Source organism: Chlamydotis macqueenii, chromosome 27, assembly GCF_036417535.1.
Source record: "Chlamydotis macqueenii isolate bChlMac1 chromosome 27, bChlMac1.mat, whole genome shotgun sequence".
Lineage (NCBI taxonomy): Eukaryota > Metazoa > Chordata > Aves > Otidiformes > Otididae > Chlamydotis > Chlamydotis macqueenii.
In genome coordinates, this window is record NC_141582.1 from 4,275,522 (window position 1) to 4,291,768 (window position 16,247).

Here is a 16,247-nt window from a genome sequence, read left to right on the forward strand (position 1 = left end):
GTGCCGCAGGGGCGAGCAGCCTGGGCTGCAGCACCTCCCCCATTCCTGAGACACGCCGCTGATCAGTATAGGATGGGCCGGCAGCACCGTATCTCCGATCGATTTCCTCCTGGGACACGGCCGGTCTGTTTGCTCGCACCTGGCTGGCCCTCGGCTGGCTCTCGGCTCCCGGCCCCAGCAGCGTGCCTGTGCCAGCGGGAGTCCCTCTGGCATCCCGAGCGGCTGGGGACAGGCAGGCCTGTGCGGCACCCACCCCTGAGCCATGGGGGGCCGGAGCGGGGGCGTGCAGACCCCCACGCACACACGTGCACACACACGGGGGTGCGGTACGGGAGGAGGGGGGCCCACCAGGCTGGCAGGCAAACACACCAGAGCTATTGATGCCACATCAATCCTGCAGCCCCGACAGGTGAATGGGCTCTCACTCACACCGTTAAGATAAATGATATTTATTTGCTGCTAATAGGTTCCAACAAGAGGCCCCAACGAGTGACTTTTGAACCAGCACCTCTTCCTGCTGGTGCACGCCCAACCCAGGGAAAACCCTGGGAAATGTCCTCAGGGCTGCCCAGCTCCTGTAGGCTCTTCCTGCCCCACACACAGCACCACAGCCACGGCCCCTTCCCCTGCCCGGCACGCAGACCCTGCCCCGTACATGCGATCCCAGCCCCTTCTCCGGCCCAGCCCCATGAGGGCACCCCGGACCACACGCCCACGAAGCAAGCGCTGCGACTTGGCTGGGGCTGGGACCTTTATTTCATCAATGCCAACAGCACGGCCGCACCTGACGCTGCCCACACGTGCTGCTCCCAGCCCTGTGAGCCACAATCCCTGGGCAGGAGCCACCAGGAGGGGGGCAGCAGCCACCCCATCCCCACAGCTGGGCAGCTGCTGGGCGGGGGGTCACCTCCCAGCAGGAAGCAGGCGGCCAGGCCGGGCTCCCCACGGCCCGGAGGAACGGGCTGCGCTGGCGCTCAGCCGCTGTGCGTACCCAAGCCCAGCACCGAGAAGGCTGCGCGGTGCTTCCTCAGCAGCAGCCGGATCTTCTCGTCATCCGAGTCGGGGTCCAGGGGCTTGTTGTACTCATCATCCTCGGTCTCAGAGGCTGCTCGCTCCCCGCCAGAGCCCCCTGCCCGCTGCGAGGACGAGGAGGGTTCCAGGGTGCTCTTCTTCCTCCATTTGGTCCGTCGGTTCTGGAACCAGACCTGTCGCCCCGTGGGCCCGGCTCAGTTAGCAGCCGCCACGCCACGCACCCCGTGCCACGCGGGGACCACCACTCACCTTCACCTGGGATTCAGTCATGCCAAGGGAGTAGGCCAGCCGTGCTCTCTCCGGACCAGCCAGGTACTTGGTCTGCTCAAAAGTCTTCTCCAGAGCGAAGATCTGGTGCCCCGTGAAGGTCGGGCGCGTGTGCTTCTTCTTATGGATGCTGTCGGCCAGGTGAGCAGGGGCTGCAGGAGAGGAGAAGGGAGGCGGGTGAGGACCTGGGCTCTCTGCAGTGCATGGCTCGGGCAGCTCTCCCCTTCCCGAACGCAGCACCAGCACATCGGCCACAGAGTCCCTCCACGCCGACGCCTCTCCAAATTAAAACCATATTCTGCCTTCAGCCCCATCCCAGGAGGGCTGAGCTGCCCTCTGTGCAGGCCCCACAGAGCCAGATCTGGGCTGCGTACGTCCTGCTCGGGGACAGTGCTAAGTTGTTGTGCTGAGAGGGGAAGGGTCGTTAGCAGCAGCGCACGACCCCAGAGCCACACAGCACCGGGAACACCACGTCCCCGTGCCCCACATCTTGCAGGACGCGTGGCAGGAAGGCAGGCAGAGCTGGTTGGCTTGTAGCTGTGCTGGAAGCGGACAGCGGAGCTGCCTGCCTGACCCGCCTGCTCCAAGGGCATCACCTGGAGAGGGGGAAGAGGACGCGGCTGCAGGCGCTGAGCAGCTGCACTCAGCCCCCGGCCCAGAGCACGGCGGGGCTTCCCGAGGGACAGGGCGTGCACCCATCCCGCCCACCCTCTGGCACAGCAGCAACGCGCTCTGCAAATCCCCCTGCCCGCTCTCCACCAGGCGGGTGGTGCTGCCAGCCCAGGGCAGCCATCCTGCCCGTCTCTGCCCCGGGCTGGGCACTGACCCCCATGAGGCTGCCAGAGGGATGGGGGTCTCTGGGGTGGCAGGCTCTGCCTGTCCTGGCCAGCTGTGCCTTGCCTGGGGGGGCGAAGCAAAGCATTAGTCTCTGCCACTGGAGCTGTCCCTGCTCTTGAGCCGAAACCTCTGCGGCAGGTTGAGGTCCAGCAGCTCTGGCGCCGTGGCCGTTCCCACAGGGTGGCCCGCCGTGCTTCACGTGCCCCACATCCCTGCCCTGGTGCCGATGGGTCGGGGCTCTGTGGGACACCCGTTCGCCCCCCACCCACCTCGGCCCCGCTGTACTTACGGCCACTGCACTGCCGGCTGCCCCGCCAGTCTGGGGCTGCCTCTGCCCAGCAGCTCCGGCCCCGCGGCAGGTACTCGCCACTGGCCTTGGGGAGGGCCCCCACCTGGGGCCCGTAATAGATGCCTGGGGAGCTCAGTCCATTAAATCCGCCCGCGTGGGGGTAGCCAGGGAGGAGACTGCTGTTCGGCGTCGCTGCGGGGCGGCTGAGGATGTCAGAGATGCCGTGCGGGGTGCCGGCAGCCAGCTGGGCGCCAAGCCCGGGGGGGCCCAGCTTGTAGAAGGAGCTCTGCACCGAGTACTGGCAGACGGGTGCCTTGGCCTCAGGGAAGGGGCCCAGCGAGGGGCCGTTGAGCAGAAAGGTGCCCGGCAGGTTGGCGTCCATGGCTCCAGTGCTGAGGTGGCCCTCAGAGCCTGGCTCCCCAGAGGTGCGACGGCCGGCCCATCCCCACCGGCCCAGGGGCTACGGGGCCCCGGCGGGCACCTGGGTGGCCCTGGGACAGCGGCAGGCTTGCCCGGGGGCCAGGGCCTGGGGACAGGCACGGGCGGTGCCTCGCGGGCAGCCCCGTGACCCGGCGAGGTGGCACCGGACACCCAACTTGGGCTTGGGGCGAGCCAACATTTCTCTGATAAAGAGCGGGGCTATTAGAATACCGCGCCCCCATTGGCCGGGTCTCCGCGGCCTCGGCCGCCATTGGCTGCGCCGCAGCGCCAGCTCGGGATTGGCCCGGCCCAGACAAATTGTGCTTTGAAAGCCGGCGGCGGGCGCTGGACAGCGCCGCGCGGGGCGGGGCGGGGCGGGACGGGACGGGACGGGACAGCGCAGGCCGGGCCGGGGCGGACGTTGGACAGCGCAGACGGGACGGGACAGGACAGCACAGCACAGCACAGCTCGCACGGGACGGGACAGGACAGGATAGCGCGGACGGGGCGGGCCGGGCCGCGGGGACGCTGGACAGCGCCGGTCGGACGGGAGCGGGGCGGGGTTCCCGGCGGGGCCCTGCGGGTGCGACCCCGCAGCGGCACGGGGCGCCGGTGGCAGCGGCTGAGCGGCCGCCTCCCCGTCCGGACACTGCGCGCTGCCGGACCAGCCCCCGGCCCTGCTCGGGCGCAAGGAGCCGCCGGCCCCCGCGGCCGCCCCCGCCCCAGCAGCGGGGTGCGGGCAGAGGGGAGCCCTGCGCAGCCGGGCCCCCACCCTCGGCCGCCCCGCGCCCTTGGAAAGCAGAGAGGAGCCAGGGTCTGTGTCGGTTTCTTTATTAACTGGTAGTCGGGTAGCTGGTGTACAGGGAAATGATCTATACATCAGGAGCTACGACAGGGAGATCCAAAAGGCTTCTTTCCATAACAGTTAAAAAAAGGAAATAAAAGTAATTTTTAAAACTTCTAAAAAGCTTCTAGTGTGCAGACTGCAGCATTCTCTAGGCTCAAGGTCGGGCGCAGCCTCCCCCTACCAGCCCCATGAGCAATCCGAGCGCAAAGCGGCGGCACGGCAGGGCCTGGCAGGGTTGCAGCACAGCACATTCCCTAAGGCGTCTACGAGGCCGAAGCACAGGACCCACACACAACTCTAGGATGACGCTACGGAGTCAGCTGTGGCAGTGGGGCTGGGGAGGTCACTGGACACCGCAGGGGCGATGGATGGAGTCTGTGCCTCTATGGCTCAACTTCGGGGCAGGGAAGGGGTGCTTTGCTCTCCAAGGCTAAGCTGGGTCGCTTGCTCCGCTGCAGCTAGGCTTCCTCCCGGCCGCAGGGGAGCCAGGGGCTCTCCCAGCTGATGCACAGCCACCGTGAGACCGCGCTGCCCTGCAGGGCCACCATCGCATGGCCTGAAGCCAGAGGTGAGTTCTGCACAGAGCCACAGAGAGCAAACTCAGACCTCGCAAAACAGGTCCCTGGACACCTCCAGGGGAAAGAGCAGGGGGTCCCCACACCACTGTGCTACAAAGGCCAGGACAGGCAAAGGACAGAATGAGGGACGTGGGCTACACTGCCACTACCTGCACCCCGCCCCTCTGGGGTCAAGTGTTGCAGCAGACTCACCCTGCTGCAGATCTCGGAGTTGCCTGCGCAGCTCTGCCCACCACTGCTCCCCTTGCCAGAGCGGCTAGCCCCGGGGCTGCCCCGGCTCCCTGGGTGACTGCGTGGCCCCGGGGCTGCCCTGGCTCCCTGGGTGACTGCGTGGCCCCGGGGCTGCCCCGGCTCCCTGGGTGACTGCGTGGCCCCGGGGCTGCCCTGGCTCCCTGGGTGACTGCGTGGCCCCGGGGCTGCCCCGGCTCCCTGGGTGACTGCGTGGCCCAGGCTGCTGCAGCAGGGTGTTTCTCCTGGCCAAAGTGCAGCCACCGGGGGAGCAGCCCCCCGCATCTCTGAGGTTGGTCCTGGGAGGGTCAGCAGCCGTGAGGTCACTGGGCTATCCTCATCTGTGGCCTCGCACAAGGGGAGGCAAGGGGACCCTGCAAAGCCCTTGCATGGGGTGCGCAGCGCAGGGCTGCTGGTGCCTGCCAGCTCCTGGCCCATCTCCCACGCAGGTTCTGCGCTGAGCAGAGCTAGGCACAACTCTGCGGCCACAAGCACCCCCTGCTCTCACTGCCCATCCTCCGTGGGCCCCAAGCACCTGAACGCAGCCTGACAGCTTCACCCCAGCTGGAGCCAACGCAAACTGCTTGCACCACAGACAGGCCCACGGGACCGCAACTCTGGGCCCCTCTCTTTAGGCCAGGAAGGGACCAGGCTCAGCCGGAGGGGCACGGGGCAGGGGCAGCCTGCTGCCCTCTTACTGCTACAGCCTTCCAGTTCCAGTCCCCAGAGCTGCTCATGCACTCTGAAGGTTTTGCCTGTCCTGCAGCCTGAAGAGGTATTTGGGAGCAGAGCTGTCAGTGCTTTGTACATACTGCTAGAGTGTCCCTAGGGGTTTGCATAGTATTTATTGGTTCATATACACAAGGCTGATTGCTGTACAGTTTACACTTTCAACACAAGCAATGAGCTCAGTGCTCAGCCCAGAGCCCTGTCCTGGCGGGAGATGTTGCAGGTGCTGGGGAGAGGAAGGGCAGCCCTGCACCAGCCCCTCTGCCCAGGGCGGCTGTGCTCCCTGGGACCCTCGCGCACCCCTGGCAACTGCTGCCCTCCCCGTAACCCGGCACTCACTGAGAGGGACGAGAAGCAAGTCCAGCAGAGGCAGCACGGGTGACGGCAGGGGTCAAGCCCCTCTCCTTCCACGGTGAGCAGTGCTGTGCTGCCCCAGCTCCCCTCTTGCAGCAGGAGCACAGGCACGGGGATGCTTTTACACACACGAACAGGCGAGGGTGGAGTCTCCTCTTGTTTTCTGCCAGTCCAGCTCTTGCTTCCCAGAGGAGCTGAGAGGATGCCCCTGGTTCATGCTGCTGTCTCTGGGCTCCTGGCAGCAGCGGGGCAGGGACGGAGGCCCCTCCGTCTGTTTTAAGCACTGTAGCTCATGCGTCTTGCAGTCAGTCGGTCATGCGGATAGGACGGTAAGTATATCTCATACAGAAATCATGCCATTAGTCTATAGAAACATGTACAGCCAGCCCTGCTCCCCTCCACTCTCTGCTTTCCTCTCCTCTCTTCTCAGGTATGTGTCAGAACATGTGTGGAGTTCAGTGGTTTGGTGTTGAGGTGAGATCCTGCAGAGACACAGAGAGAGAGATGGGGTTACCAGGCGTTCATGGTGGCACAGCCGGGAGGAAGGAGGGGGCAGCCAGGTACGTGGCAGCCCCAGCCCTTTCTGCGCCCTGTGCTTGTCCCACACGCACAAGTTTTGGGTGGGTGTCAGAGACACAGTGACACAGCACCAGTTAAGTGCCCCGCCTGGAACCAGCAGCAATGGCATAGATGGCACCGGTGGTGCTGTCCCAGCCGCAGAGAGCAGCCACAAGCAGGAGCTGATCTGCACAAAGGCAATGTGGCACTGGGAAGGGGCTGGGAGGGCTGCTGTAGGCTCTGGGATACAGGAGGCCAGCCCTGAGTCCCCAGCCTCAGCAAGGGTGGCTGACTGCACCTCACTCCCACAGCGGTGGGGAAGGCCCCACAGACTCCCAACGCACGCCCTCCCTTGCCACGGAAAACAGCAAGAGCAAAGCACAAGAGAGAGGCAGCCCCAGCGGGGCCTGGGCAGTGGGGCAGGCAGCAGGCGCGGGGACACGGCCAGCATGGACACATGTCTACCAGCACAAGGCTCCTGCCTGCCAGGCACCCACAGAGAGCCCACCAGCAGAGTGCGGGCAGAGGGAGGACAGACGGACACAGCCGGAGGACCGACTGCGCCGCGTGGCAGCCTCCTCTCCGGCTCAGGCAGTGCCCCGCAGCCGGGGAGCGGGTGTGCAGCGCCTTCCCCCAAGTGCTGCGGTGCCAGCCCGGCCGCGGGCGCGCAGAGAATGACGCTGCAGCCGGGTGCGGGAGCCGTGCCGAGCACCCTGCCCTGAGCCTGGTGTCCCAGCCAGCGGGACGGCAGGGAGAGCGGGAACGCACAGGACTCGGGATGGCCCGGTGCCCGCGCCGGGGATCAACGGAAGAACCGCCCCGGGTTCCCTGCACCCAGCCCCTGCAAGCATCACGTTCCTGCATCCCCGCCGCCCACCAGCAGCGTCCCGCCACGGCCCGCACTCCCCCCCGGCCGCGGGAGCTCCCGCACACCTCACTGCCGCCCTCTCGCGCCGCCACGCGTGCCTGCCAGCAGCAGCCGCTCCCATCTCCCCGCAGAACCGCGACGGCCCTGCCCGCGCCCCGTGGGAGCGGAGCTGGGGCACCAGGCTCCACGGCCCGGTCCTGTCCACCGCACGGCTGGTGCTCGTGCACGACGGGCACAGCTCTGCTCCATCCCACGCAAACGCCAGCCACCCCCGGCGCGGCTTTGGCCAAGGATCGTCCGTCTGCCGTAGCCCAGCACAACCAGGAGCCACCACCTCATTGCCCGGTCACTGGGGACCAGCACCCCGACTACGCAAGGTGCTGCGGCCACAGCGGAGCGCTGAGCCCAGGGGCTGACCCAGCGCCAGGGTACCCCATGCCCATGGCACCCATGGCCTGGGCCCAGAGGCACACCGCTGCCCACCCTCAGCATTTCGCTGCAGCACGGCAACCCCTCTCCGCAGGCCAAGAGCGGGGCGCAGCCCTGTTACACGTTCCCCGGGAGGATGCACACGACCAGAAGCTCAATGCAGGCAGCAGCACGGGGAGCTGGGATAGCAAGAAGAGCAAAGGTGGGGTTACCTCAAAAGAGGCCATTTGAGGGGTCACTGCTTCCCCCTTTTCAGGCTGGCTCGTTTCACTATCTGAGCCCCCATCCTGCCCCCGAAGACCTCCAGTTTCGGGACACGCACTTGCACCTCCTCCTGAGGAAGCAGCAGGGGCAGGAAGTAGGACACCCAGGTGAACAGACAGACATACAGAAGAGGACAGGAGAGGGAAAAGCAGAGTCAGTTGGCAGAAGACACCGAGCAAGAAGACTGGTGCAGTGGGCAAGAGCTGCCCCTGGAAGCCTTAAAGAGGACACAGGAGAGGAGAGGAAAGGAGAGGAGAGCAGGGCAGAAGAAAGGACAGAGGGTGGCGGAGCCCCAGAGGCTGCGAGTCCTGCAGAGGCGGCGCTGGCACAGGGCAGAGTGTCTGCAAGGCAGGGCTATGAGCCACACTGTACCTTGGCCCCCAGACCGTCCCGGTGCAGGATGGTGTACTTCATGAAGTGATCGTCCTCAGCTTCCAGGTCTTGGGGCTCCTGCAGGGAGCCCTCCAGAATCAGCTCCTCCTGCTCCTGCCTGTCACCAGGGCCCAGCTGACGCACCACCTTCCGGATGACCTGTGGAGACCCGCACAGCCAGGCGTCACAGCGAGCCCCAGGGCACCGTTCCTCCCTCCTTGCACAGTCTGGCCCTGAACCGCACGTGGCTTGCAGCCTCTGCCCCATGTGCAGGGTCTGGCCGGAGAAGTGCCGTGACCACGACCGAAGACGGCAGGACACGGGTGCCCTGCATGGGCCCCTGGGCTGCAGGGAGGAGCAGGGCAGCGGGGCAGAGAGGAAAGGAGAAAGGCTGCGGCTTGCCCTTGCCCGGATCATGTCCTTTGATCACTCACCTTCTTGGTGACGATGTTGCCTTGATCATCTGTGAACTGCTCCTCAGTCACCTGGTCTCCAGGGAGATGAAGGACTTCGTTCCCCTGCAGTGACAGGAGGGACATCAGAGCATTTCAGGGGGGTGAGGGGAGCCCCTTTGCAGGCAAAACAGTACATCCGACATGCACCCCACAGCCTCTGTCTCCCACCCTGCCCTGTCCTGTCACAGCTCTCCTCTGTCTCTGCCCCAGGGCTGGTCTCTCAGCTCCCTGCTCGTTACCTTCACAAGGACGCGCCGGCGGACGACCCTGGTGGAGAGAGCCTCCTCGTCATCCGCCAGACCCTGGCTCTCCCCGAGCTCCTTGTCCAGCTCCCAGTGGGCGTGTTTGAGCAGGAAGCGGACAGAGCCCCTGACGATGTGCATGACGTTCTGGCAGCTGACCAGGAAGAAGGCCAGCAGCACCAGGGCGATCAGCAGCTGGGCCAGGAAAGCCCACATCCTGCCTCAGCACGCGCAGCGGGGCGCGTGACCCGCGGGTCCGAGCCCGCCGCTCAGAGCCTGGCCATGCCGTCCAGCTGGGACAGGCAAAACCCCCGGGGTAGGGGCAGCCCTGTGGGTCCGCAGCCTGCCCCGTGCAGTGCCCCGCTCTGCGGGAGGACTGCTGTAACCCAAGCTTTCGCAGCTCAGCTGGTGGTGGGCGGTGAGAAGGGAGCGGGCAGGTGGGGCGTCCTCTGCGCTCACAGAGGAGAGGAGTCAAAGTCATGGGGCCAGGACTGCAACAGCACCACCCGTCCCTGACCAGGCAGCAACTGAGACAGACCTGTCCCCCTTCTCTGCCAGCTCGCCAACACCCTGCCTTCCTGGCTGCAGTGGGAGGGCAGCGCGCAGCCCTCTGTCACGGGACAGATGAAGCCCTGGCAGGAGCCAGGGGCTCGGGGTGTCACTGGAATCGCATGCGGCTCGGAAGATACGCACTGCAGAGCTAAGCAACCACCTCCGAGCACGGCCGTGCTGCGGGATGGCTGCGCATGCCCTGGCCAAGGAAAGGCGCTTGCCCTCACCTCATACCTGCCGGCTCTGTCTGGCCGTGGCAGGATGCCCACTGCCCCCCTGGCCCCCAGACCAGCTCTATTTCTGGCTGCAGCAGGCTGCTGGGCCACCGGCCGGGGCAGATACTCAATAAGGGAGCAGGCAGGGAGGCTGGCCGGGCTATAAATGGAGCGCACGAGCTCAGGTATCAAGCACAGCAGGCTATTCTGGGCTGAGAGGCACCCCCGGGGCAGGGGCAGGAAGCGTGCCAGGAGACTTGCGCCTCTGCTAGCACTAAGGTTTGCCCGGCCAGCCTTGCAGCAGGCTGAGGAAAGGGCTGTCCGTAGGGCCTCCACCTCCTGTGAGGCCGGGTCCCCCTGCTCTTACCCTCACCTGCCCAAAGAAGCGGCTGCGTGCCTCCTCCTGCCAGCTGCCCGCGGGGTGCTGGGGCTGCCAGTCGCTGTCCTCTGTGGAGCTGACCCGCATCAGCTCCACGGCCGGCACCAGGACCTGCTCTTGCTCCTGGCCCTGTGCCCCGGAGGCCGTGGCGTGCGCCGGGAGCAGCCGTCGGGTGACCCCCTCCTGCCAGGAGCCCGCTGTCAGGTCCTGTAGGCAGGAGATAAAGGAGCCTTCTGCATTCCAGTCCCTCAGCCTGGGCACCGGAGAGGGACAGGGAGAGAGAGACAGAGAGAGAGAGGCAGTCAGCTTTGCCGTGGAGTGCCGCACCCCGAGCACCAGCCTACCTCTGCACCCCGCCAGGCGCTGGGCTCCCCGGCTCACGGTGCTGCCAGGCGCCCGGCACAAGCAGCACAAAATGCAGATGCGCAAAGGGCACAGACCTGCTCCCTGCCATGCTCTCTGCCTGCCCCACAGCCTCGCGGCCTGGCTGTGAGGGTCTAAGGCAACTCTGGGGACCATCGCTGAGCCCTGCCAGGGACCTCACAGGACCAGTGCCACTGGGAACACGGGAGCATGCAGCCCAGGCTGAGACGGCTCTGGGAAGCACAACCTACATGCAGGGCCTGGCTGTCTGCCTAGGGTCCCTCCCCGGTGCTCTGCAAGGAGCCCCCCAGAGCATCTCAGAGAGGTGCAGGGCACTCGGCCCAAGCCACTGCTCTGCCTGCCACGGATGCTCAGGCTCCAGAGCCGGAGACCAGCAGAGAAGCAAGCAAAGCTGGGAGATTCCTGCAGCTGGCCCAGCACAGGGCGATAGCTGGCGAAGCAGTTCTGCTCCCCTCCCATGGCCACCCCGGCGCCCCAGGATACAGTACCTGTCTGCGCTCTTCTCCACGACGTGGCTAATGGTAGGTGATGCCGTGATCCTGGCTTGCACCTTCTGCTGAACTGAAACAAAAGAGACTTCAGTCTCCGGGTCGTGCTCCCCGGTCTCTGGCTGGCGATCACTGGCTGGCATCTTCCCCTCTGGCCTCTGCCCCTCGTCCTGCTCTAGAAGGTCAATCAGGCCATTCATGGCATCCGAGTCCACTGTGTCATCCTCAACCAGGTCCATAGAGCCCATGTGGTCTGGGCCATGCACGTCTGCTAGAAGCTGCCCCGGGAACCGGGCTTCACCTGTGGCGTCTGAGTCCTCAGCCTTGCTGCACTCCAGAGAGGAGTCCTCAGCAGTCACCAGCGAGGGAGTGAGCCCCGAGGACCACACCTGCATGTCGGACATATCCATCAGGGCGTCCTGCTCAGTGGCAGCCATGGGGATAGCATCCATGATGGCCACCTCATTCCAGTACTGGTCGGCACGCAGCGGGGATGGCAGCGTGTAATGCAGGGAGGCAGGGGACAGCAGCTCGTCCTGCAGCGAAGCATAACCTATATGGGCAGACAGAGGCGACATCTCCAGCAGCTGTCTCACGCACGCGCAAGCACAGTGAGGCGTGAAGGGAAACAGCCTCCAGGATGGTGCCTGCCCCGAGGACAGCGATGGTCCTACCACAGACCCCAGCGCCTGGGCCAAGCAAGGCTGCGCTCACAGCAGCTGCTGCCTTCACACGGTCCCTGGGATGGGCTGCCACGCCTCCCTTTGAGCCCTGGGGCTGGTTCAGGCAGGCCCTGGGGCTGCCTGCTCCCTGCGGGGAGGACTGGCCTGGGCTCCACACGATGCCCCATCCACACAGTGCCCTCCTTGCTACACTGCTCCACCAGCCCCTGGGTCTCTGCCCACAGCCCCCATCCAGCATCAGCTGGCTGAGTCAGCCTGGAGCTTAAGTGGCCAAGTCTGGCAGGCACTGATTCCCAAAGTCAACCCTCTCTGCAGCACAGAGGAGCAGGCTGGAAGTAGCACCATGAGCAGGATGGCCCTGCTACATGTCACGCAACCCTGACGCCCCATGGGATGCAGCCAGGGCGCTACAACCCTGTTGGTGTCTCCAGGGCTACAAGCCGTTGTCACGTCCTCATCACCCAGGGCCTCGTACACAGCCCCGACACACCGATATGGACCACAGTCAAGCCAGGCACTCCCATCCACGCAGGTGGCTTTGCTCAGCCTGTTTCAGCTCTGAGCCACTAGCCCCATCACCACCGGAGACCAGTAGAGAACCTGTTCTGCGCCCCAGCAGCCAGGTATTGCTAGCCAGAGGCAAGGCATGGGGGACAGCTGGGACACCCCGCACAGGAAGAGCACCTCTCCTCTGCATGGGTGCTTGGCCGGGGGCAAGCAGCGCAGGGCTAGCAAGGGAAGGAGCGCAGGGCAGTGCAGGAGGAAAAGGCCCGGGGTGGCCGCCTGCAAGCACGACAGCTATGAGAGGGGCAGTCCCTGGTGACACGCAGTCACTGGAGCAGGACGCGGCTCCCGGCAGGCTCAGCTGAGGTGGAGACAGTGGAGACAGGCAGGGGAGGAAGATGAGAGGAGGAGAGGCCAGGATGAGCTCAAAGGAGAGAGGTGACAAGAGGTGACCCAGTGGAGTGCCCACACCTGGCGGTGCTAGGTGGCACGTTTGAGAGAGCAGAACAAGGGGCGAGATCGAGAGGGAGAGAGCGGTGAGCCAGCGCTGCATGGGCAGCACCGCAGCGCAAGGCTGCAGCAGCACAAAGCCCTGTCCCTGCCCAGTGCGCTGGCTTCCAGATGGCACACGCTGCAGCTGACCCCGGCTGTGTCCCTGCACCCAGGCACGCTCTGCCTGGCACCCAGACCGGGCGCACCGTCACAGCCAGGCGGCCAGGACTCTGTGAGCTCCCTGTCCACTGCCCAGCTTGCACAGCCAGTGGCTGGATGTTGGGATAAGGAATGTGTGTCCACCTCACCTGCAGAGCTTCTGAGGAGGCAGAACGGCAGGGCCAAGCTTCCTGCAGCTAACACCCTGTGCCCACTGAGCTCCCAGTGGGTCACTGGTGCACCCTGGTCAGGCAGGGTATCAGCCCTGATCTGCCTGCATGGCCTCTGCCCCGGGGCCCTCCCGCAGTCCCTGCCAGAAGCCGGGACTCACCATTCATCTGGGACAGCGAGAGGGAGTAATCTCTGTCGGTGTAGCGCCAGCTGCCCTTCAGGCTGCGGCTCTGCCGGCCAGAGCTCTCCAGCGTGTTGACAATCTCGCCGCGGTCGATGTTCCTCAGCGCCGCGTACAGATTCTCGACTGCAGGGGGAAGCCGGTGTCAGCGAATTGGTCACTGGGGGAACACAGCCACGCCCCAGACACCCTCCAGGCAGGCAAGCGGGCAGGAACCAGCTGTGTAAAGCCCACCAGTGACCCCTAAGCATGCACACGCTGCTCTGTGCAATCAGCCCTGTCACCTCCACGCCGGAACCAGGACACCACAGATACTCACGCTTGACACTCTTGCCCTCACGGCTGACCCAGAGGTTGAGTAAGGCGATGCTCTGCTCCAGCAAGGAGTTGGGGTTCTCCACACGTATCCTGTTGATCTCATCCACTCCAAACTGCAGCTCACGTGCCAGCTCTGAGGGAGACACCACATCTCAGCATCACGGCACACATTGCCAGCTCCCAAGCCAAAAAGGTGAGGGATGTTGTGAAGGGCTCAGCCAGACCCAGCACAGACCCCGTGTCCCGTACAACTCAACGTGGCAGAATACACAGGAGCAGGAGCTGGGACGGAGCACAGGTTGAAGCCCCTCTGCCCAGGCTGGCTGTGACCAGCGCAGCAGTGTCTTGTGCTAAGGAGAAGCACGGGCACTGCTGTTGGGTGTGTGGCTGCAACAACAGTGCGAGGCCTCCACGAACAGCAATATGTGTGACTCAGAACAAAACCCTAGCCTGGAATCTGCGCGTGTGTGGGAACGCATATGCAGCTGCAAGAAGGCTCACGTCAGTGCCACGGTACGCTCACGGTGCAGCAGAGGTGCTGGGAGGCAAGGGCAGCCTGCCAGAGGAGCTAGTGCGGACTGCACGCACACCAACTGCACCAGGGCCCAGCTCCCCGGACACCGCAAAGCACATTCACTCCACCCTGCAGTGCATTTCCAGCCTTCCTAAGTGCCAGCTTTCTGAGGAGTGCTGTGCATCCTCAGAGCCATCGGGTGCAGACTCACCGGCCCAGCTCAGGCCCAGCTGTTCTGCTATGTCGACCATCTTCTGGTCTGGTTTGTCCGTGCTGCTCAGAGAGCCTGGAGGAGAAGAGGGAGAGGGGTGCTGTCTGTGGGGGTATCACAACCCCGTAGGCACGACACTGCCTGGCAGGTGGGACCAAGGAAACCCTCAGGGAAAGGGAAGCTGCCAAGAGCACAAGTATGACAGGGTTGGCCCAGCCCTTCCACCGGGCTTGGGCACCCCAAGCACAGGTGCTGAGCAGGCTTGAACTGTCTCAGGCTGCGTACCGAAACTGGTCTCGCTTAGGATGCTGTACCGCTCCCGCAGAGACAATGGCGTCAGTGTCCTCCTCCGCTCCTCACTGCCACTCCCCTGTGAGAGTGGGGACAAACCAAGAGGTCACCAGCTTGCAAAGAGGGCAGCAGCTTTGCCGTGGCACCACTGCTTCTCCCGCAGCCCCAGAGCAGCATGGCATGGCCACGCGGAGGAAGGTGAGCTGAGAGCAAGGGCTGTCTCCTGCACCTGGGGAGGGAGGGGCCCCTGCTGCCCACTCCCAGAGGTGCCGGAGACCTGGCACTGACCTTGCTGCAGGGTGGTATGCTGATGTTCAGGTGGCAGAGCACATGCTGGAGGTCCTCATATTTCATGGCTTTGCGCAAGAAAGACAGGGAGCCGCTGGCCTCCCGGCTGCTGTCCCGAACCTGAGCGTCAAGAGCCCGGTTAGGTGGCCTGGCGTAGGGCAGGCGCAGGCACTCCAAATGCAGCCCAGCCCTGCACCCTGCCAGTACCTTGATGGGGATGGCAAGACGATTCTCCCGGAAGGACTGGAAGAGGAAGGTGCGGGGCTGAGTGGCTTTCTTGACAGGCACCAGGTTCCCTGAGAGCTCGACATGCAAAGGCATCCCCTCTACCACCTGGCAAGGGAGCAGAAAACAGCTCAGACCCTGTGCAGAGCTGCTTCTCCTGCCCCTGCACAGGGCAGGTAATCCCAGCTCTCCTCCCATGGCCAGGGCCAAGCCCCTCCACTGCCATCAGTCTCCCCTTGCTTGGGCAGCCCTCTCCCCGCTGCCCCCCTCACACGCTGCTGGGGACAAACCTCAATGTCCCTGCTGCGGGCCACCTCGGTGAAGTTTTCGTGCTGCTCTAAAGTCTTGTCAACCTTGTCATCAGTCATGCAGTAGCAGCGCAGCCGGCCTTCCCGTGCATCATTCATCTTGGCGAACACCACGAATTTGGCCATGTAGGGCACGGCTGTCAGCTCCTTGTACAGCATCGTGGCAAAGTGCACGGCCTCGGCTGTGCGCGGGCAGTCGGCCAGCCAGAACCTGAGGGAGGGCTGGGTCGGGGCACTGCTGGGCACCAGGAGAGCTGCCCCTCCTCACCACCAGACAGCAAATTGCACCACAGAGGGTGCCCCAAGTGCTCTAGCTACAGCAGCAGACCCCCATCCGTCATGGGGACCCACCCAAGCACAAAGAACAGCCCCTTCCCTCTGCACACCCAGTTGTTGCGAGCATGCTGAGACAGTGTGGGGGTCTCAAGGCTGGAGGCAACCACCCTGCACGTGGGAATGGGGCAGCACCACAGCGAGCACAGGGGCAGGAGGCTCCTCCTGGCACATGCTGCACCCCAAGAGGGCCCGAGGAGTAGCGGGTGACCCCAGATGAACACATCCTCACCCAGGACTCACCTGGCAGACACATTGGTGGTGAAGTTAGCACACTCGTTTTCATAGACCAGCTTCGTGGTGCCTGTTATGTCTTCCCACTGGGCCTGGGCCGTCCCTCCTGCAGCAGAAAGCAAGGGTAAGCACACTGCCTTTCCATAAGCCTGCGGTCTGTGTCCCTCAGGCATTTGTTCTCTCCACCGCCCTTGCTCCCAGGAGCTGCAACCCCCGAGATGACCCAGCCGATTCCCACCAGAAAGCACGCTCGCCTGCAAGGCAGGGGTTGGCAGCCTCACCAATCACACTGCAGAGCAGGCGCAGGCTGGTGGTGTCGCCCTCGCCGCTGTCTCGAGGATTGTCCTTCCAGGACGGTGGCAGCGGGATGCGGAGGCCGATGGGGCGGTGGAACTTCCTCCGGCGTGGCTCCACCGTGACGATGGGGCTGAAGGTTGCCTGGTTCCCCAGAAGCTTAGTCACCAGCTCATCGGGCACGGGCTGCGCCTGCGGGCAGCACAAGCACGGGCATCAGGGCCGGTTTCCCCCGGGCTGGGGCACAGCCTGGG

The 16,247-nt window shown here is 64.8% G+C and overlaps 2 protein-coding genes across 6 annotated transcripts in view; both read right to left on the reverse strand.

Moving 5' to 3' along the window:
• Positions 1-738: 738 nt before the first annotated feature.
• Positions 739-2,821, reverse strand: NKX6-3 (NK6 homeobox 3). The gene is made up of 3 exons (XM_086767911.1): positions 2,426-2,821; positions 1,282-1,451; positions 739-1,205 (listed from the first exon to the last, which is right to left on the reverse strand). The coding sequence occupies exons 1-3, from the start codon at positions 2,805-2,807 to the stop codon at positions 975-977; spliced, it is 783 nt and encodes a 260-aa protein (XP_086624037.1). The 5' UTR covers positions 2,808-2,821; the 3' UTR covers positions 739-974.
• Positions 2,822-3,660: 839 nt separating this feature from the next.
• ANK1 (ankyrin 1) overlaps positions 3,661-16,247 on the reverse strand; it is a 38,792-nt gene continuing 26,205 nt past the window's right edge. For 2 of the 5 annotated variants that reach the window (XM_086767718.1, XM_086767716.1), the window contains 15 exons: positions 15,981-16,185; positions 15,709-15,805; positions 15,115-15,343; positions 14,807-14,932; positions 14,600-14,719; positions 14,306-14,390; positions 14,021-14,095; positions 13,297-13,428; positions 12,957-13,103; positions 10,788-11,340; positions 9,910-10,168; positions 8,507-8,590; positions 8,073-8,231; positions 7,649-7,770; positions 3,661-6,063 (listed from right to left, as the gene is read on the reverse strand). In XM_086767718.1, the coding sequence (XP_086623844.1) occupies positions 7,672-7,770; positions 8,073-8,231; positions 8,507-8,590; positions 9,910-10,168; positions 10,788-11,340; positions 12,957-13,103; positions 13,297-13,428; positions 14,021-14,095; positions 14,306-14,390; positions 14,600-14,719; positions 14,807-14,932; positions 15,115-15,343; positions 15,709-15,805; positions 15,981-16,185 (2,370 nt within the window). In that variant the 3' untranslated portion in view covers positions 3,661-6,063; positions 7,649-7,671. Of the gene's footprint in view, positions 6,064-7,648; positions 7,771-8,072; positions 8,232-8,506; positions 8,591-8,766; positions 9,888-9,909; positions 10,169-10,787; positions 11,341-12,956; positions 13,104-13,296; positions 13,429-14,020; positions 14,096-14,305; positions 14,391-14,599; positions 14,720-14,806; positions 14,933-15,114; positions 15,344-15,708; positions 15,806-15,980; positions 16,186-16,247 lie in introns of those variants that run through there. The other 3 variants (XM_086767719.1, XM_086767720.1, XM_086767721.1) reach the window with 3 other exon arrangements.